At 43.3% G+C, this 22,019-nt stretch overlaps 1 protein-coding gene across 5 annotated transcripts in view; it reads right to left on the bottom strand.

Annotated features, from left to right (window-relative positions):
* Positions 1-1,467: 1,467 nt before the first annotated feature.
* The window catches only part of CNOT6L (CCR4-NOT transcription complex subunit 6 like), a 37,359-nt gene continuing 16,807 nt past the window's right edge, over positions 1,468-22,019 (bottom strand). For 4 of the 5 annotated variants that reach the window (XM_055711981.1, XM_055712178.1, XM_014276903.3 and 1 more), the window contains exons 2-12: positions 17,843-17,964; positions 17,194-17,380; positions 16,629-16,714; positions 16,100-16,189; positions 15,215-15,283; positions 13,060-13,217; positions 11,847-12,001; positions 10,304-10,455; positions 8,936-9,160; positions 8,011-8,213; positions 1,468-7,640 (exon numbers count right to left, since the gene is read on the bottom strand). In XM_055711981.1, the coding sequence (XP_055567956.1) occupies positions 7,428-7,640; positions 8,011-8,213; positions 8,936-9,160; positions 10,304-10,455; positions 11,847-12,001; positions 13,060-13,217; positions 15,215-15,283; positions 16,100-16,189; positions 16,629-16,714; positions 17,194-17,380; positions 17,843-17,954 (1,650 nt within the window). In that variant the 5' untranslated portion in view covers positions 17,955-17,964 and the 3' untranslated portion in view covers positions 1,468-7,427. Of the gene's footprint in view, positions 7,641-8,010; positions 8,214-8,935; positions 9,161-10,303; positions 10,456-11,846; positions 12,002-13,059; positions 13,218-15,214; positions 15,284-16,099; positions 16,190-16,628; positions 16,715-17,193; positions 17,381-17,842; positions 17,965-22,019 lie in introns of those variants that run through there. The other variant, XM_027799722.2, reaches the window with a different exon arrangement.

Genomic DNA, 22,019 nt, shown 5'->3' with positions numbered 1-22,019 from the left:
AAATTTCCCAGCGATCAGCTGAGGCTCTTTCCATGGACCCTCATTTTCCTGGGAGGGATGTACAAGTCCCGTGGGGACCCCGGCATGGCACAGGGATGTCCCCTCGGCCACATGGACCGAGCCAATGCGGGTGTGACTTGCAATCCTGTGCAGAATTATCACCATCTAAAAATCTGGCTTGGCCATGCTGGTAGGAGGTTTCTAAGGTCTGGGGAGCTGCCCAGAAGGGCAGGAATCAAATTTGCGTCACCCACCCCACCACCTTGGCTGCCAAAAGCGCATCCCAGGGCAGTGGAAAGCTGTGAAACACCCGGCCAGTCCCCGTGTCCCCCTCCTTCCCACCCTGTGCTCCTCAGGAACCATAGCGGGGGACAAGAGTGGTTGCAAAAGGGCTGTTTATTGCCTACAGAAGGAAGCAAAAGTACATAGGTGGAAAGAAACAAGCAGATACTTAGCCCTATCCATCACGTGTGAGCAGTGCCCTATCTCCATGGTGTGGGTGTGTCTGTTTAAAAAAAAAAAAATAATTAAAAAGGGAAGAAAAAAGTAATAGTTCAGGGTTTTGAAGACCTCGCCTTCCTGAGCTGTTCTAAGGTTAAAGAAAGGCAAAGCTGCTCAGCTCAGTCATCGTCGTTATTTTGTCTGGGCCGGATTTCTGTAGGGGGGAAGTCTCCCTCCTGCCTGGGTTCCCACCTGGATTCCTACCCGATGGGAATTTTCTCTCTCGGTGAGTTTTTCATGCAAAGTATAATTATGGGGGGAATTGCACCGTGGCATGGCAATTTCTCTAAAAGATGAGTTCTTTCAAAGGGAGAGAAAAAAAGGATCCTTTTGTAAAGAGCAAAGGAGAGAGCTGGAAAGAAGGCTTCTTCCTATTGATTCTCGTGGGAAACACGGAATAAGCAAGTTACTCAAATTTTTTTTGCTCAGGTCTCAGGTGAAGGCTGCTGCTCTTGCAGGCATGATGCCTAGGGCTGGTGTCAGACTTTGCTAAGCTATCTGCCCGGGAGACCTGCCCCGTCCCAGGGCTGGAGGGGAAGGCAGTCTCCCAGGGCCCCCCGGGTGGTGGTGGGCTGCAGAGCTGCCCCAGGGCAGGCGAAGCAAAACCAGGGCTGGGCGGCTGGCTGCAGCCCTGCAAGCAGCAGTTTCCCCATCCAAGAGCCCAGCACACTCACGATATAAAGCAAAGCCACCGTTTGCATAAAACAAGGTGTAAACCTCCCTACAATTTTAGTGTAAGTACTCCTGGGAGTGACACCACAGCTTCCTCCCTTTCCGCATGCGCTTCCACCTTTTGAGGGACAGGACCTTGTGGTTGCAAAGAGAACACACAAGGAAGAAATTCAACCAACACACCCCCCACCCCCACCTCCCAAAATACCCACCCTGCCATGGGCTGGAGGGGCAGCCTGGGCTCCCATCACCGCTGCTCTGGTCCAGCCAGCGAGTTTATGAATTAAGGGCATATTTAGTTACAATGGTGCACACAAACACTTTTAATTGCGTGGAAAGCAAACACATGATGCGGTAAGTAAAAACGGAAAACAAAGCCAAAGTCATGTAACATGTCACTCGTAAAGAAAGCCACCATGAGGTTGTTGATTTGGCTGGGTTTTTTTGGTTGGGTTGATTGTTGGTTTTTTTTGCTTTGGAACAAAGACAAATACAGACAAATGCAAACTCAGTAAATGCCTAAACTGTAGGAACCGTTTAACAAAGAGGACAGGACCAAGTACCAGGATCGCTCTAACCTTCACCACTCAAACGGTGAGAGATTTTGCAAGCTAAACACACCATAAGATTGCAGGAGGGGAGGGAAAAAAGAGAGAGTCATATCGCTTAGCGTGCTTTGCCATCAACACTGTTTAAAACACCCTGAAGTACCAAAGAGCACTCCTCTATTGTCATGCTTATTGCCAGATAGACTCCAAGAAGATGCACTGAAGTCCGTCATCCTCAAACACAGCCAAACCAGCAAACTTTATCAGTCTTTTATTATAAAGTCAAATAGTTTTTCTTCGGATTAAGGAGTTCTTTAAAGGTATTATTCTTTAAAGGTATTATTTTTGTCCCTCTTCTGATCGCATTCCTCATCTGCTCATTTTTTTTGTCCCTGCTCTTGTTTCCTGGAGGAAAAGCAAACCCGTGGTCAGTGTCAATGCAAAGAGTGGTCACAGGAGAAAACACAGTACCACGTACAGCTGTGCCTGGATCTAGAGCCTTACAGCCTCCTTCTAAATTGGTTTTTGGTCTTACAAGTGAGTTCGTCTTGGCTGATGCTTGGCATAGAGACTTAAGACAAGACATGAATGGTTTCCACCAGGTTGTCCTGGGGTTCGTGTCACCTTTGAACGCTGAAGGGCAAGAAAGGGAGGGCACGTGACTGTACTTCTGTAATCCTACAAAAACCTTGCGAGCTGCATATCGCACGGTGCTTTGCCTCACTATGAGATGGAGGAACTCAGCTAATAATAACGTCTATCAGAAAAACCTGAGCCTCTCTGCATCTGAGGCTCATTTCTTTTTTGCAGGTCTCTAACAAACCAGGTCCTCTGTCCCACTGGGTAAAACCCCTCCAAGACCAAGCTCTTCAGCTCCTTTTGGGACACACACAATTAGGCAGGCAAGGTTTTTCAATGAGCGTGCTTGGTGCCGAAACCACACCGCTTCTGAAGCCAACGTGAACTTCAGCGAGTCTTGTGTGCTGCTTTGCTGTTTGGATTGCAAAGACCGCCCAGAAGAACATCGCATCTCTGTGGTGACCAAGTAGGACAACGACCCGCTGCTCTTTGACATTGGCAGCCTGACTGATTGCAGCTGAACCACCTCCTGCTGCTGCCTCGTACCCGCGTGCCAAGGAAGGATGTGCTTCCATCACCCACCTCCCCATACAACAGGGAGAGGTCCTTCCTTAGGTTTAAATCAGGCCTTAGATCTCTGCTACCGTTACAAGAAAAAGATCTATGTGGAAGCCAAGAACAGAGAAATTGTAATTATGCACAAAGCTGAGGTCACTGGGGAGGGGGCAACGCTATCTGCAATTAAATTCCCTTTTAAACCAGTACAAGGGTGCGCATCACCTTTGTGTGGTATTTCTAATGCAGGTTATTGATTTGGAGAGGACTAAAAGACCTTTCACTCCACCCTGCTATGCCAAGCCTCATGCCAAAGGAAGGTTTTGATGCTAGATGCTGAAAATGCATTGTGAAAACGAAGGAACTGCTGCTGTGTTGCTGGATTTAAATCTGGTCTTCAGAGAGTGAGGACCAGCAGGGCCTTTCTGGCTCCTGCTCCCTGCTAAGGTGGTGTGAATAGTGCACTCCTGCCCTGGGGAATCTTTCAAGTGTTTTCCCCACCCATCTCCTAAATTAACAGAGAAACTGAATTTCAACAAGCCTTTTCGGCTTCCCCCTCACTGCCTGATCAAAACCAACCCCAGAGAAAAAAGTGCTATGAACATTTGAGGTCTCAAATTCTTGCTCCTGATTTGGACCCAACGTCTCACAATCCAGGTGTGGAAAGCCAGTCTCCAGAAGTGCAATAATTCAGGATTAAGTGGGAGCTGTGGATGCTCAGCACCTTTGTAAAGTGGGCCTCAGGAGCTCAAGAGTGGGAACATGGATTTAGGAGGCTCCACAGCAAAGCCAGCAAGGTGGGAGACCAGCAGCCACCTGCAGCGTTACCCAAATGCTGAAGGTCATGGTACGGTTTTGAAAGCTGCGTTAGGTCAGTGGCAAGTGATTCTGAAAAGATTAAGAGTCAAAGATTTTGGCTTTCTATTCTATAAAACACAGAACAGCGAGGACTTGGAACTAACGAGACCTTTCCTGAATGTTTCTGCAGACTAAACAGGAGCAGCTTCTAACAGACAGAGAAAGCTTACCAAAAAAATGAAATATTTTCTCAACGAATGCTAGAGAGGGACGACAAAAGCTTTTAATGAGGCAAATGGGAAGGAAAGCTGGTCTCAGACCCCATTGTGCCATACCTGACTTCAGCGTGTGGTATGCAAATGTTCACGCTCCTTACACCGAAATAAGGAAACAAAAATATTCAGCTACATTGTACAAAATTCTCTTTTTTTTATATATATATATACACACACAAAACCCCGTATCTAACAGATTTACCATACTGAATTTTAAAAAGTTGCTTGTAGAAGGGTGTTGGATTTTTTTTTCTCTGCTTGCTTTAGGCAGTGCTGTTGCTTAGAAGTTGACACCAGGCACCATATTTTTTGAAAGCAAACCAGGGCAGCAAGGAGCAGTAAAGGGCTGAGAGCATTTTTTCCCAGGTGTTGGCTGCAAGGGCACCATGACGTGCTGGGAACTGAGGGTCAGCGATGGAGAGAGCTGATGGTTTCCCACCCATCTCTGCTTAGGATTAGGGATATTTTGGTTCATATTCCTCCCTCTCCCCTGGGAAACACCCTACCGTCAGCTTCCACTCAAGTCAAAAGAAAATTAGCGTTGCCATCTGGACGATGTGTACGTTTACAGAAAGGGATCTCATCCTGCGCATGAGGCCGGTGGCTGCCTGCTCCCCGCTCCCTCTCTTCCCAGAACAGAAATTCGCTACAGAGAGCAGTGTTGCTGCTCAGCTGGAAAAAAAGCGCAATCCCCTTACTGCTCCTGCTGGGAAGGGAAAAAACAGAAGGAAAACAGGGAGGGAGCCAGACACATGAAAGGCAGGTAAATGTGTCCCCAGTTATGTGCATCGACTGAAACATAAACAAGACTCATTATTTTTTTTTTTAAATCCAGAGGTTTTGTGCAACGTCTGTTAAAATAACATGGTTTTTTTTTTAAAAAAAAATTTGCACAGCGTAATGGACGTTCAGAAGTGCATTTTGCAGCAGAGAAAATCCAATTAAACACCTTCCCGCAACAGAACACTTCAATCGGTTAGAAACCAAAGGGAAGTCAAACGTAAGCAGTTTACAATGTTTGCTAGGGTTCGTTTTGTTTTTCCATCCCCATTCTCTCCCACCCCGATATTACAAAACATTGTTGTTGGTTTTTATTTTTATTAATAAATGGGCTCCTCTGCAGTTCATATACAATCATAGGTGAATTTTAAATTCCATTTTATACAAACATCTCAAAAAATATTGGGAGTGAAGTATGGTAGGAAATACTGCTCACGTTGCTAGTTAACATGCGTGTAGGAAAAGGAGGAGAAGGGTTTGTTAGTGCACACGCCCAGAGCAGAGCACCCCCCCCTCCAAAAAAGATACAGTAGCTGATTACAGAAAGGTAATGTCCACAAAATTAAGTTTTTCATGCTATTCTACTTTCCAGTACTATACTCTCAAATCGCTTTCGCAATTTATCTGCAACGGCTAGGTGGCAAATGCTGAGGTATATTAAAAAAGAGATACCTGCACCTAGAGGAATATCTGTCTTTAGAAAGGGTTTTGTTTTGGGTTTTTTTTGGTGCTGCACAAAACAATTTCTGTACAGGAATTTCACCCAGCTGTGATCGCTTCCAATTTATAGTAGACAATAGATGACGCCTCCGTTTTTTAGGCACTTCTTTTAAAAGGGAGTTCTTGTTTTGTTGAACCCATTTCTGCGTTCTGTCCCGCACCACCCCCTCCCCGGCCCCCAACAAGAGTCAGGGAATGGTTTCTACTCTAGGTCCAATTAATTTTTTATTTCCCCCTGTGGATAATTTCCTATGTATAAAACGACAAAGGAAATGTTTAATTAAAGAGTAGAGGAACAGCCTGACTTAGCAGTTTTGCAAGACAGAAGATGGCTCCTTAGTATTTAAAACTAATTTCACAATTTAAATTTGACTTTTTAAAGTATACGAATGAGACATAAATATAGGCTATCAATCTGTTTAAAAATTTCATTCACATAATGGAAAATTTTTTCATTTATTAAAAATATCACATTTTGAGACTAGAAACAGTAAAGTGCATGAAAAGTTTAAAATATAAATTCAAGAAAATCTTATAGCAGCAAAAAAGCAGAATAAAGAAAAACTTAAAAACACAGACACAACCTTTTCCTATCACTGTGCCATATTTTTTTTTTTAACATTAAGCAGCCAAACAATTTTTTTCAGAAAATTGCATTACGTTTAAAGCCTCTCGAGGCACAACGTTTTGAACTGGCCACCTAGAGCATAAAAAGGAAAAAAAAAGGTGGAGGGGATTTCCAACACATCCAAAGAGCATTAACAGTTGGGAATGAACCAGCAGCTTTTTAATTCAACCCTGACCGACAACAGAAAAGAAAGATTATTAAAAAAGTGTGATGGCTATTTGGCAACTAGGGTCAGGAAAAATAATCCAAGGAATGACTAAGGCTGCCACTTGCTCCCCCAGTGAAAAAAGCATGCCGACAGCTCCTCTGCGCGCCCTTGGAGGCAGAAGTAAGGTCATTTCCAGCAGCTTTTTCCTGTACCCTACGCTTAAGCAGTTAATCCCAAGTTTCCCATCTTTGCAACTGAACTTTGGAAAGAGGAACCTAGGACGGATTTGCAACTTTTTTATTCACCCAGAACCCAAACACTTGCAACGGCTCGCTCGCTTCAAGTGCAATTTCTTACCATTTCTAAGCCCCGCTCCCAAACTGTGCTGCTGAGCAGCATGTCGCCCGGGCTTGCCGAAGCAGAGGCAGCTCTGTTTCACAGAGCTCCTTTGGATCCCTGCGCATCTTGCCCAGAAAGGACCCAGTTCTTCAGAGCTCTGAAAAAAGTCACCATGGCGTCTGGCAAGCAAGCAATCTACACACAGCATTAAACGCTCGCTTGCAAATTCTCGTGAGACATAGCTTTGCTGGAAATTTCGTCGTAAATGAGATTACATCAGGAGAATTTAGACCTCAGCTTTTATCACAGATACTAAGCTATCTTTGGTTTTCCAATATTAGTTAGACGAGGGGCAGGGCCACACTGCTAGTCATTTATAGTCAGGTATTAAGTGCTTTGCTAACGTGCAAAATTTATTTCGGATGCAGAGTTCAGTCTCCGTTTTGGATTCAAACAAATATTTCTAATATTCTTCCTACAAACCAAGCATTTCTATTTTTGTTTTCCTTTCTCCTAAAAGGTTGGTTCATTTTGCCACATTCTGGAAAAACAAGCATTATCTTGAAATATGTTAGTACGAAGGTTTATAATCTCATTTGTCCATTTGTAAGTGCAGCTTCCTACCGAAAAGAAAAAGCTTGCCAGTTGGTTTTTTTTTTAAATTTAAATTAAAAACCTGGAAAGGGAGTAATACTTTGGTTCCAGCCCTAGTGCCAAATGATACCAATATGCACCAAAATGTGCAAAATCTCATATCAAACACATAAGGAAAGGAGCTTGAAGAAGCAGCTTAAGGTTGGCCATACTTCACTCCTATATACTTTGATTTACAACTGTACAGGTCCATAACAACAGGTCCTTGCCCGCAGAGGGGCAGGGCTCCACTACCTCCTGTTCGGCAAGTGCACACCGTTGACAAGAGGCAGGAGCGGAGGATGGAGTTCGAGTTGTGTTAACAGTGAGAAGTGGTCTGAAGGGATGTGAGGGTGTGGACACCCAGTGATGTTGTTGTCAACCAGCCACTGAGGGTCCAAAGGCCCCAGGACACCAAGCACGTTCATGTGAGTGTTGGAATAGAAAATGTAGTCAATCACACCCTAGGGAGAAAGAGAAACACGACAGTGAGAACAGACCTCGCTCCTGGCACCCTGAACTCAGCTGGCTTCTGGCTGCAATTCACGGGAAGAGGCACAGCGCTGGAGTTAGGGTAAGAAACGCGTGCGGCGTTTCACGTTCGAAGCGCTGCATCTGTTCTCATTAAGTCACTGGCCAAAGCCAGGTCGGAAGCTTAAAAATGCCAGCAAATCAAGGATTTGTGTGCGGTAGGAAAAGTGTCCAGCAAGTGTAGGAACCAGTGATGAAGCACTTACAGGAACAGAGGGAAAGACAGCCAATGATCAGAAAACTACGACAGCATCCTGGGGAGACCAGGTCAATGTCTGCCATTTCAGAAAAATCGCTGCTTACTTTGAAATCAAAAGTGTAATTGGTGTAAGGCATCAAGTTGTTTTCATAGGCGCTCTTGAGTTGGAAGCCATGCGTAATTCTTCCTTCAGAAGCCCCGTTTTTTCCGTTGCCACTGAAGTTCATGAGACACTCGTTATAACGCAACTCCTTGAAGTCCTTGTGGTTGTCAGCTACTATGCCATTGCTTAAGTATTCCACTACACCTGTTTGCAAAGGAAAGGATTCAGGGAGCTGCTTTAAAATACAACGTTCAGGGAATGTTGGCCTCGGAGTTAAAAACCAAAACACCAAAAACCCCACACCATGAGATTAGAAAAGAGCTTTTTTTTCCCCATCTAAGGGGAAATCTACACAGCAGCTTTCTTGTCCATGTCTGAGCCGTACGCACCTTTCTGACAAGCAGCCAGGGAACTGAAGCTCTCCAGCGGTTTTGACACGGACTTTTGAGGATTACAGTAAAACCCATGGTGCATGTATTGTAGTACACATGTGACGGGGTGCTAGAGAGGCAGCTTTCATACGTACACCTGACACTGCAGTACTGAACATCATCATTGCTAAAGCAAACCGGTCTCCTTAGAAAGTTTTCATGGTCCACCACGAACTCGCGTCTTTCCTACTTGTTATTTCTGCTCAAGGCATGGGCATTTATTTAACTACTTATTTAAGAACTACCTGTGCTTTTCTACATTGTTGTAGGCACAACCAACTCTTCTGGAGCATACAAAACTGATCGCAAAAAGCAGTCGACTCAACCGGAGGACTTGCATTCTCTTCAGCCAGATTTCGAAAGACAGCTGTTACTAAGAAAGCTTTCATCCACACCTACCCAGGGAAGTGCAAACTGCCCCAGTGCCCTCGGAGGAAAAGAGGATTCAAACGTTCTAAAATGGTAAGCTAAAAATTAAGCCCAAACCAGTCTTACCTGAATCAGGCAATGAGTTGAGATCCGCACACAGCACCAGAGGGATAGAGTTAGGATCTGCTGTTGGGCTACCGGGCCTGCTTGAGGCTTTCTCGAGGATATTTTTCAGTTCCGAGACAAACATCATAGTCTGAATGAGTTTCACATCTGAGTATTCAGGGTCCCAGTGCATGTGGGCATTGGCCACAATAAGCAGCTGTTTGTCCACATGAAGTGATTTCATACCTGGATAACCAAACACATTTTCATCAGGGAAGGGCTGATTGTGTGAATACGCGGATTCCTCCCTGTTAACCTTCAGGGTCTAGCTACTAAGGACTCCAAGTGGGACACACCAGCAGATGGATATACTTTCATTGCTGGAAAAAAGGCATTACCTGAACCACTACCGCTTTCTAAATTAGCAGCATTCACATGATATTACGTCACTAACTAAATTGCTCCAACATAGGAAAGAAACAGCCAGCAAAATCTGGTACCATTACAATTGCATTCCTTCTCTACTGCTCAGGTGGTCATCACTTGACCTTGCACCACTGTTCGATATTTCAGGCACAAGGGAGTTTTCTGACTCTTAGCTGCCACAGTACGGCAACTTGTTCCCTTGCGAAAAACTCAAACCTGCTTAAATGAATGCAATATGAACGCTGGAGCTGCTTTTACTATTTATCTAAGAAAGAGTACTCTGAAAGATGGGGCATGAAGTCACAGGCAGCTCCTTCCAGTCCTACAATTCAGACATTCTGCTCCTTTGAAGCAACAAGCGATCAAAAAACCAGACACGCAGACAGAGCAGGGTGGCAATTTTAAGTATGTTGAAATCATCTACTGCATCTGATCAAACTTAATCAAAGTGTGACAGTCAGTCAATCAAGTGGCATGACAAGATACCTGATCATCTCATTTTTCCCCATCAGTACATCAGCACTATCATATAATCACTGAGGGAAGATGGAAGAATTCAATCAAGGGGGAAAAACAAGAGTTGAAAACGGAAGTTGAACATTACCAGCTGGTACCAACGTTACTACTGGTAAAAGCATATGCACGTAAATACACTGACCTTGGAAAAGTTGAATTCGTCATGCAGAATTTAACGGAATAAGTAAGCAGAGACAAAAGCTTGAAAAGAGCAAGCTAAATGCTGGGCACCTGGCTGCAAGTGCAAATTGTATCACGTGTCCTCTCCTAGCTACCGATGGGCTATCTTTTCTCAAATCAGCACAGTGAACAGCGCTGGCTCATCTGCCAGTATTTGGTTACCACCCACCAATGGCAATAATATTCTAAAGAGCCGTATTATCTAGGAACAGCTCATGCCTTTATGTGGAACTGAATAATCACTGAGAACACCACGGGCATACTCACTTGCTCCAAATAATTCTTTGTGCACCTCTAACACCACAGCAACTCCGATGTTGTCCTTCGTCATCACTCTATTTAACATAGCTTCCGAACCTTCAGAGTTAGCCATTGCCACCTGGTTGAACTCCACTGTATGCTTCTGCACCAGCGTAAATCTGATTGAATAAAGAGAATCACATGTGAATGTGTGATGTACAGCTACATGAAAAGACATGGTTTCTGTCTGCACTCCAGTCAACCACATCCAAAGACACGCTAAGGCACATTCCTTTTGTCCTCTCATTTTACAAAAGTAAAAACAGTTCTTAGAAGTACTCCCCCAGTCAGGATACAGCTCTCGGTCTGGCGAGATACTCTCAGGGGAGACAAGATACCTGGGGTTTAGGAAGTGTTTATTTGTTTCAGCGTAGCACTCTGAGGGGACTATTCAGAGCAATGCTCACGGGTTACTGCACCTCCTCAGGAGTGTTCTAGGCAAAAAAATTAAGATGAGATGGTAATTAAAGGCTTAGCTGTTACTTTCGGCAAATGCATTACTAAAAACCAGCTTCTTTCAAACTGCTAGCTGCCACCATTAGTTTTGTGAAATTGGTTTTTCATTCCTTTCCAGCCTTAGGATGCCTGAAAATGCCTTGCTTCAGCACAAACTGAAGCCTACCTATAGAAGGGGGTTTCTTCATTTTGTGCTCTAAGAAAATTAATAAAGAGTATTATTAGTCTTCTGTTTTCACCCATGAAAGCCACAGAGTAATAATCAGTTCTCTATATACCCTTGTTAGCTTTGAGGTTTGAAAAACGTCAGTTTGTTTTCACAGATTTCCTCTATTCAAAATCAGTCAAGTTGTTTTTATATATGATCTCAAAGGCATATTTTTGTTTTCTGGAAGCAGTGAAAACTCTGAAAGGGAGCTAACGCTTTGCAAAACTTCCATTCTAATCACTGAAAACCATTCTGAGGCAATATTCAGAGGGATACTTGATGTGGTACAACCTGTGAGCAGTTTACACAGACCAGAAGTGTGGATGCCAGCACCTCTCCTCCTTTTCCAATAGTTTGATGCTTTTAGTGTACCAGAACTTTTTGGATCAGGTATTCAACAATGTAACATTTTGATTCATAATATTCCGTGATCCTTTGGCAGCAATACATCTTTTAAATAGCTGAAGATTAAGCCAGCACAACTTATAGATCTTTAGAGGGGTGAAACTTCTGTCAAGCAAGGTAGAAGTTTGCAGAGACGGTGAAGTAATTTATTAGATCTGCCAAAAACCACGCACACAAAGCACTTAAGTTTTTACTTTTACTAGCCCTCCTGCAACTTCCCTGTTCTGAAGTGGTATCTTTGTTCATAGTCCGAAGGGAATGGAAGGACTGTGTTGCAAAGAGAGCAGCAAAAGGGAAGGGAGGATCATTCTTTGCAGTGAACTTTATCTTCTGTTTTATAGCACAGTATTTCAGTTACCATGTACCCTGGGAGAGAAAAGCTTTCAGACCTAAATCAACCTGGTTTTAATGTATTTTTAACAAGCTACTTCTGGCCCTTACTTTTCAGTTTTGAAGAATATTGCACAGCCATCCACATGCTTTTTCTCCTGCTCAGACATGATTTTGGCACGTGACTTTGGAGAAAAGAATCCATCATATCCTCGTTCTTTCAAGGCTGGCAGAAAAAGGGTGAAGTATTGCTCTGTTTCCACTTCCTGGAATTGAACACAAACATCTTAGGCTAATAAAGTCAAGAAAACCCTTCCTATCACTGTATGGCAGCTTGCGCCTGCCTCGGCTTGCAGTCAGCAGCTCTCACCAAAGCAAAAAGCTTCTGTTTGCACAAATCATGTCACTTCCTAGACTAATGGCCTGCTGGAAACAGATTTACATTCCTGGATATCCTGGAATCCCCCCTAAAAGGGAAAGTGACAGGTGTATTTTGAGTAGGAATAGATTACACCTGATATTTTTGACAATCTGAATGTGGATACCATCCCAGGTTAAAACTTCTGAGGCGTTGACAGATATGCAGCAGCAATTAATATTTAATTATTAAAGCTCTTTCACAATGGAGTGCTCTTTCACACAAGGGTCTCTCGCTGTTCTGTAACAATACAGTTTCTTTGTAGTAACATTTGGTCTCCCAAGAGGATGTCAGAGGTTGATCTCTTGGGGTTTGCAGACCAAGGTAACTACTCTCTGCTTGTGTAAGATTTTTGCCTACCACAACTTGCTTAAAAAACAAAAGATCTGTTTAAAGGCAGGAGCATCCAACTGTTGTAAACGTCAGCAATAAATTTCTAATATCACAGCAGGATATACATAACAATGGCAACTGATACTTAACTTTGACCGTGAGAGTCCCCTTTTGCCAATGCGAGTATTTTTGTAACTTTACCTTCTGTACCAACCTGGAATGGGCTAGGAACAGTGGCATTTGGGGCTATAGCGTTCTACATTCTCCCCTTCCGCAGTAAACCCCGTACACCCAGAGCGAGAGTATTTAGGATGCTTATCTGAGGGGGAAAAGACCCAGATCTTCCATTGCAGATTACCCACTGATTTAACTAATTGTATCTCACTTACTTTGTTTCACGTCATAAAACACAAGCCAATGCATAAACAAGGAGCTACGCACACAGCTTGTATTGGTAAGCCCCAGAATTTGTTAGCAAGCAGGCGAACACAGTGTTCTCAAGAGAGCATTTAATTCTAAAGGTGGAAGCTAATGTTATCTGTTTCTGATGAAAAACGGTTATTTTCCACTTACTTGAAGACTAATGATATCTGCATCACAGTTGACAATTTCTTCCATGATTCCTTTTTTTCTATACTCCCAATTGAGGGCCCAAGACGGGCAGTAGCCGTAGAGCTGCCGGGTGGCATATTTATCACACAACACATTGTAACACATAACTGTGAATGAAGCTGGAAGGAAAGAAAGAAAGAAAGGGAAAGGTTATCAACCTTTGAAGATTACAAAGGCTGAACTTAAGCCAAAATACTGAATCTTGCAGGGTCTGTTCTGGAGGCCCTACTGAACACGAGTCAGTGGGCTCATTCCACTGAGCGTTTCATAAGCAGGAGTAAAAAAGGCTCTGCTGAGCCAGCAGTTACCACCTAAGGCTAAACTCTTCCCCCCCAGAAATCAGCATTACTACCAAAATGAGAGGACGGCACGTGCGTAACAAAGCAATGCAATCCCATTTCTCAGTCAGTTCTTTACGACCTTTGGGGATGGGTGACATTTTAGGGGTCAGCAAGTATTAGGAACAGTCACTGTCTTTGGTAAGGAGAGGGAAAAGAGCAGGCATTTCAGTGATGGAGTCAAACCCCAGTATTTATTGCATGAGGTGCCTTGATACAGCAACTTCAGGCTTAAGTGACCTGTACAGTTCTAAAGCAAAAGCAGAACCAAGCTGCTGAAGAAGCCGTCGCTGTGTCATAATACCACAGCGTCAGACAGAAATGCTCCTTTAGAATGCTCTGGTTTTAGGCAGTCTGATTCCAAAATATTTGAATATTTGTACAATTTTCCTAGCACCCGTACAAGGTTTGTAAGTTGTATCAAGTTGTATCTGTGTCTATCGAGGCGAATGGGGAGAGAGAGTTCTGGGTGAGGGCAGGGAAGTGAAGAAAAAATGAAGTCATAAATTAGCAAGCACCTAATACATTATTAGGCCACATTTAAAAAAAACACGAGAAGTCAGCATGCAGCTCATCAGATCATTCAGTGTGAAATACTTTCACACACAAATCTCTCAACTACCCTAGATTTTACATCAAAAAAACAAAAAGAAAGGTAAACACAACATCTTAGCACCATGCCACTGGAAAAGCCTGCTCATATCTGCAGGGAAAGAAGCGAGTTTTTACTATTAGACTACCCTACAACTGCAGGTTTTTTATATACTCGCAGTCAAAGCAGATTTTTGCTGTTTGGTTGTTTCAATTTTATAACAACAACCAACTGGCTTGTTACAGTTTCTACCATGAAATATTCCACAGCCCACTCACCTAATGCTATGCTTTCTAATGACTTCTGAATTCTGTTTCTGCTCAGGAAGTTTGGTTTTAAAAAATAAAACCAAAGTCCGTAAAACTCTGCTGAGATACTGATTTGTAAGGGAATTTGAAATAGAAAAGCAGAACTTAATGTTGTGGTGGCTTACAGGACTTACAGCATTTTCCATTTCTTGGTTTTTTTCTGGTTTGTCATTCTTTAATATCAAAAAAAGTGACACGTGCCTAACGCACGACTGAGTTAAGCTTTGAAGACCTGCCAATTTCAAGCTTCTAAAAAGAAAAAAGTACAGAAGACTTGCCATGTTATTCTTGCTGGCTATTAATCTGACCTTCTGCAATACAATATTCGCATTTTGATTCTTTATACAAGCTCACGGATGCCTTTTGAGGGCTATATTCAGGATGCACAGGGGAAGAAGAGCCACTGGATTTGGACAGCCTGAAGAAATGCTGCCTCTTGCACTTGACGGAAAGCAACAATAGAGGGCATTAAACTAACTTCAATAGCAGGCGCTCCACGTGTTTACTTGCACATAGGGACTTCTCTAATCTCACTTTAGCCAGCCTGTGCGCGCACACGGCATTTGTATACAGTTATTTTAAACTTACTATTTCTGAAAAAGGAATTCTTTTTAAAAAAAGCTCTTTTTCTCTGGCATCACTGCCTGGAACAGTTTTGGAAAAGCCTAACATGGAAAAGAAATGACCGGCATCCCATTCAAATCACAAAAATGGTATTTACAGCACGGCCATATGTTAATTGTTATAGTACAAATGAACGCTAATTGCTATTTTCAATCTGATGCACGTAAGGCAGAAGACTTATCTGAAAATAAAGCCAAAGAAAAGTCTTTCAGCTCATCATTGTGTGAACACAGGGAAAAGAACCACAGATTTACCTGAGGGCAGAATTTGGTCTCGTTCTTTTAAAGTAATCCATGGCCTTGGAGGCAGCTGCTCTGGATGAACTAAAACAAATTTAAACCAGTGATTAATTCAGGGTTTATATTTGTAACTCACAATTTCTAAGTCAAAATGATGACTGAACAACTATGTCCATACTGTGCTCTGCAACCTCAACTCTCCAAGTCTTTTTACACTCCAGGGAAGGCAAAAATCATTTAAATGGCTAGCTACAGTAAAAGCAAATTTGTCAGTTGTAAGATTCACGACTATTTTTCTCTCTTGCTTTCAAACCTAGAAGCACCACCAAAACACTCCTGCACTTTTAACACACTGCTGTAGAAGGAAGGGTAAGTCCTGTAGTGGTTCAGACAATCCACACTCCCCTTCTCCAAGAACCTTACCCTATAGCCATCATTCCTGCAGTGTTGTAACTTGGTAGACATCAAGTGGCAAAACAGAAAGCTCTGTTACAGAACCACGAAGCAGGATTTAAACTTGATATTTTTAATCACTTTGGTGTTTCTAGATCTGAATTCGACATTCTGCTTGCATTTGGATTATAATTTTTAGTGGAAAGTATCACAATGGCTTCAGCAAGGAAGACTTTGCACTTTCTTGGTAATTGAAGGGTTTCAAACAGAAGAGTGGGAACAACTGGCTGTAATATGGTAACATGGGAAAAGCTTAGATGATACATGTCAACCTCTTCCATTGTGTGCGAGCGTGCCTGTGTACGACTGGAACCACTTGACAAAAACACAAAAGCAGCTAGAAAATACTCTCCCTTCCGTGGTTCAGATTCTTGTTTTAGCAGCAAATACTGTCAGAAATGTATGCTTTTAAACCGCTTCTGTCAATCAGATTTGTAGGGCTGTCACCTGCTAGATTGTCAAGCATGTAGTTCAGTAGCTTTCGAGTTCCGTCTGGATCCTGGTAGAGGCTGAGAATATCTTGTGATAAAGGATTGCCTGCCAACAGCATAAAACAACAACTGGGTGATTAGCTGCCTGACTTTCTTGAGGCTTTCCAACCAAAGAAAACCTCCCATAATAAGAACAGACAAATTGACTCAGAAGATCTTTAGGTTGCTTAACTTGGAACTGTAGAATACCACAGTAACAGTGCTACAGAAATAACCAGCACACACAGACTTTCTTCCTTCAGCTCACCTCGATCAGGGTTAAAGGGTCTATTTACCTATCTACAGACTTGAAACAGGCTTGTAAGGAAGTTTAATAGCATTGAAAAAGAAAAACATTGTTTTCCAAACTGGCTGGTCATTTTTGCTACAAGTTTCATTATCTCAAATAAACTGTAAGAAAATCATGTAATACACAAAGCTTTTGATCCCAGGCCCCTCAGTCATCCAAGAGTACTGCTAGGAATGCTTAACTGTCAGGAACTCACCTTTCAAACCTAGGGTTTGTAGCTGGAAGAGCCGTCCAAGTTCATAAGGCAAAACCCGTAACAGATTGTTATTTAAAAGCAATTCCCTGCAGCAAATGCAAAAACATTTTTCATGAGTATCACTTCAGAAGAAAACTCTTAAAGCGCTCTATGCTGCTTCATCTTCAAAGATGACACTTTTCACCCTGAATTTTTTTGTATTATGGAAAGATATGTCAATCTTCTCATTTCAAAGCATGACTGAAATACTTTCAATAGGGAAAAAAAATAGCCACAAAAAATCCAAAACACGAAATTAAATCAGGGAGAATTTAAACAGCAGGCAGTCACCAAGTCTCAAGGAATGTTTCAGAGCAGAAGACTACATAGCTTATAGACATGTATCTGTAGTGATAGAAAAGAAGGGTAATGAACCCAGAAGTAATTATTAGAACTGAAGCCTTGCACCAATCTTGAATTTTTCAGAATAATTTTAAATACAAGAAGGAAAGCTAGAGGAAAACTGTGGTCCAAATCCCAGAATATAGATTTTTTTGACAGGTTCAACCAGAACAATTTCTCTCACCTGAGAGATACCATGTTTCCTAGTTCTGCTGGTAAACTTCTGAGTTTGTTGGATGACAGATCCAGGTAAACCAGATTATGAAGCTTGGCAATATCAGGTGGAATGCGAGTAAGATTATTGTCATTGAGGTGCAGAGCAGTCAAGTGCGTCAGCGACCAAAGTGACGTACTTAAGCTCCGCACTCTACCTGAAAGAGAAAAGAGTCACCTCTTCAGTCAGGTTTGCACTCTCAGACCATCAGATACCAACTATATGGGGGATGTCAGATTATGGGATTTCCATTTTGGAAACTCCACCACTTCACTGGAACACTCAGTGGCACTTGCAAAAGATACCTTCGCGTATCTTTTCTATGAGCAGACTTTACTTACCTAACCCTCCCAGTTAAAAGGATAGAGACAGAGGTATGGTTCTAGGGAAGCTGATGTGCTACGCAAAAACTCACATCCAGTCCGAGTTGGTGTTTTAAATCAACTGGGCTGAACGTGAGCCAGCCAAGCTCGAAGGCAATCTGCGAAGTCTGTTAGCCCTCCTCCCCCAACTTAGAATAGCTGTTTTCACAACAGGATCCCCCATCTGAAAGACTCTGATGCAATCCTGGGGTACTGACAACTCCGCCGAACCAAAATTCAAAACGAAATCAACTCACCCGAGATCTCTAATTCAGCCCAGTGCGACTTCTTCCCGTTGGCTACCTCTTCTGCTGACATGATGGTGTAAATTCTGCGAGGATCTGGGGGATCATATTTTTCCTTTGGCATCCCTGTTAGTCTGAAAGACCATCACAACCATTACCATCTGCCACTCAACAACATTTCTTCATTTCTAGCCCTCCAGGTGATTACCTTCCCCAGTGACGCTCTGCAAAAACACATGCCCTGGAGTTTACATACAACAAATATCACGCTGACATCAGCCCAACCGCTCCCAGCGCATGGACTTCAGCAGGTGCTCAGACCTTTGCAGAATACGGGTCCGTAATGCCAAAGGGCATTTCTCTTCCCACAAAGTTTGGTCCTCTGCAATCATCTGCAGAGTTACCTTGTACTGCCCCGATACAGACTTTCTGGATTCCCTAGTTTATCCCCCCGACCAAAGCACAACCTATGTCATCACTGAGTTATTTGCTGCGTGCAGAACCTGCAGACAAGATGACAGCATTTCCCTGTTCACGGCAAAAGCACACGGACTGCTCCCTCCTGTAGTTTTCACAGGGAACCAATGATTGAATGGAAGGCTCTCCTCTTTGCTTGCACAGCAATTATTTTCAACATACAAAGTCCCGTTTTTGCACTCCACTTACAAAAGACTTGAAAATGCAGTCTGAAGGGGAATTAGCTCAACTTTTCCATTAATGAACTAGCTTTTCTGTTTTGTGCCTTTTCATGCTCAGTATCAGTCAAGACCTTTTTACTTCTAATGGCCTAGGAGACATAAAACAAGCTCCAGTAAAATTCTCATTAGTTGTTCTCATGCACACAGGGCTTCAGCCCAGTTCAAAGCTTTAATACCAGATGCACTCGTGTCTTAAGGGTGAGCTTGCGCACACACAAATTCAACTGATCTCGTTTTCCAGATTCTTGTCAGAAGAGAGCTCCAAGGTCCCGTTCAAAAACCATACACTTTCCAGATGACACGGGGTGAAGTTTCCCTCCATACCTCCCCAGACTGTTGTGCTGAGAAAGACTCAGCAGGGAGAGGGGTTGTTTAGTTTAAAAACATAAGGTTAGCTGAATTTGCTCTTCACTGGTCTTTTCCTCCCCAGACACACAAAATACACAAACCCTGATTTTACACAAATTCAAAGCAGCTGGTCTGCAGGATTCATTTTTTCCCTCATATACACATCTCTACTACAACTGGCTGCAATAGCTGTGAAGTTGTTAGAACAACTGTAACTCGTTTGGTTTGCTGAACTGACAAGACAGAAAACGATGAAGAATTTGAGAAAACTAGTTTGAGGGTTTTTTTAGCTAGTCCAACTAAACAAAGATCACACATCCCCTTTATGAGCTTAAGTACTGCAGTTTTTTCCCAGTTGATGCAGATAGCCAAACCAGCATTCCAGCACTGCACAGGCGCAGTTGGGAGTTGTCAACAGGAGTTGACAACAGGAGTTGTCAGGGCTGTGCCCTGCAAAGGGTCTCCTGGTGCTTCCTTCCCTGACGCCCAAGGAAATTCCATTCACACTGAATTAAGGCTCCCTGTTGCAAGTGCAGGGCAGATGCGAGCCCCATGTCTAATTATAGCCAACTTCTATTTACCGGTGAAGTCATACGGGGAGGAAAGCTACAGGGTAAGAGGATTCTGCACTCACACTGCTCAGCTGCAGCAATTCAGTTCGGGGTGATGAATGAAACAGATTGCTTAAGAACACGGGATTAGACCTGAAATCTTTTGATTCTCATTTCAGAACCCCAAAATCGTGAACGGTACTTCCTGACAAAATCAGAGTTACAGGTTATGCTTCAGAAGCATTACATCTCCGGTGTGTGGGTTTTGCTGGTTTTATTCTCACTGTTAAACACATGCATGTGCAAAAGCAGGGAGCAGCCCCGGCCCCATAAACAGATTCCTCACAGCCCCTGCTGAGAGGCGTAAGAGCCGTCTTTCACCTTTTCTCCTGGGCATTCTTGCCCTTAGATGCGTATGAAACTAATCCACATTCCAGTGAGTCTCGGCACGGCTTTTCCTGGATTTTGCTAGACCCCTGGAAGCGACTGGAGACATCCAGCAGAGCTGTGAATCACTGCTGAGGGTGGGGGGGGGCCCAAGACCCGAGCACTGGGAGAGCTTGCAGTCCCTGGCAGCTGCAGAGAGCACGGCCCCAGTCACAATGCCTGCACGGAAACACATTGCAACACTACCACACTTTGCATTAAAGCCTAACCGCCTCAACTAGCACAGACTATATTATCTAGCATACTACTCAATACAAATTTTACGTGCTATACACCCGAATCAAGACCTCGGTCCTAGCATTTCAGACACGGCATAAACAGAGTGAGTCTGCCCATGCCACAAAGCAGCAAGCTAGTTCTGCAGCAAGTAAAGCTGTCACATCACTGTCACAGGATTACCTGCAATGATCCTTTAACAGAAAATGAGATTTCATTACCTGGCAATATTTATTTCATCTGCAAGGCATACTGCAGATTAGAACAGGGAAACCTGAAAGCTCGGTGGTGAAAATCAAGCAGAATACTGACAAAAGGGTTAAGGGTTTATGGCAGAAAGGAGGTTTTTTGATCTTTAACTCTTAACCATCAAACATTTGAACTGACCCAGGATGAGTCTTCATATTGCTTTTTAATCAGTTACATCTTAAAGCAATCCGTGCTTCTACCACAGCAGGGGTCCCAAGACATCACAAACTTTGCTGCCCTGTAGCCAGCATCAGCACTTAGGTGAGTGCTCTATTAAACATGCTGTGCTCACCGAGTCTTTGTAATTCTTGTTTTCTACAGCATAGTATTATAGTAATATCAGACCCAGGCAGATTTAAATTTCAGTTTCTGCATACGGTCCCCTCCCTGCCCCATGTACTGCGGGCAAAAGCTTTGGCCACAGTTCCTTCCTATGGGCTTCTCAAGGTGCATTTCCAGCTAAAAAAGCAAGCGGGAAATTATCCGTATTTCTGCTTGCCATCTCATCCCAAGCCAGACACAGATGGCTAACAGCTTGGGAAGGCTCAGTCCAGCCAGGGGTCCTGGCTGTCACACGCACGTCGATTCAAAGTCTTGAAGCAGCAGCAGTCTCCTCCAGCTGCTGAGCAGCCTTACTGGAAACCAGAGCAGGGCTTGCTGTTCCCACTGCCAGACCCCAGCAGCTCCTCACAATGGGGCAGAAGTCGGATAAATATCCCAGGGCCTGGTGATGAAGTCTTTAAAACTGCAGTGGTTAGACCATCTGAGTCACCCTGTACTCATCCACACCTGCCCACAAGCCAAGAGATGACCACTGCCCAGGTGACACACCATCAAAAAGCTTCAGGATTACAGTTTCCTCCTTGGCAGGGAACCCAATTAAATTATGTTGAAATATAGCTCATTATGAGAAGTGCTCTGCCAATTTAAAGCAATTTGCGGCAGTCAGAGGCCCTCCAACAAAATGAGCCCTGAACTGCGAGTCAAACGACACGCACATTTTTCAGATATTAGTCACATCAATATTATTTTGAAATAGTAGTGAGTCAAATGAGCATCAGCGTAATTTCCACAGTTACAGAAAAGGGAAAACAAATCTAAATCAAATATACTTTTTTTTTTCCCTGCGTAACAGCAACATTGAGCAAGACTTGAAAGCCACCACATGTGGGTTTTTTTGAAGTAAAAATGAATTCTGCCCAAGTTCCCAAGTTGTATCATTCCCATCTCTCCCTCTGCTTGTCCTGGAACTAAACCAGTATCCAAGAATCCCAACCTATTTTAGCTCGGTCTTTGGGGAGCTACACTGAGTTCCCTGAATCAGTTAACCCCAAAATCAGACATACATTAGCACAGTCATAAGGAACAAAGCAGGAAGCTCCAGGCAGAGACAGGAGGACTGAAGTAGCGCTGATTTAGGTCAGCTTGAGCGGAGTTGCATCCTGTGGGTTCAAGTAAGGCTTTTGCTAAAATTCAGCTAATACAGGTGTGACTTGAGCAAAATACGTGCACTCAGTTCCTTTGCTTCTCAAGTGGGACCAAAAAAAAATTCTTGCCAGCTTTTCTTCTGAAGAGTTCCCTTCGGAAACTTTTGAAGCAACTAAAACTTGTTCTCCACTACAAATCTAACCCTGTAAGCTGAAACAGTATGACCCTGATATTGTGTGAATTAAAGAAAAC

This window comes from Falco cherrug, chromosome 1 (assembly GCF_023634085.1).
Source record: "Falco cherrug isolate bFalChe1 chromosome 1, bFalChe1.pri, whole genome shotgun sequence".
NCBI lineage: Eukaryota > Metazoa > Chordata > Aves > Falconiformes > Falconidae > Falco > Falco cherrug.
This window is presented reverse-complemented; position numbering and strand designations above follow the sequence as displayed.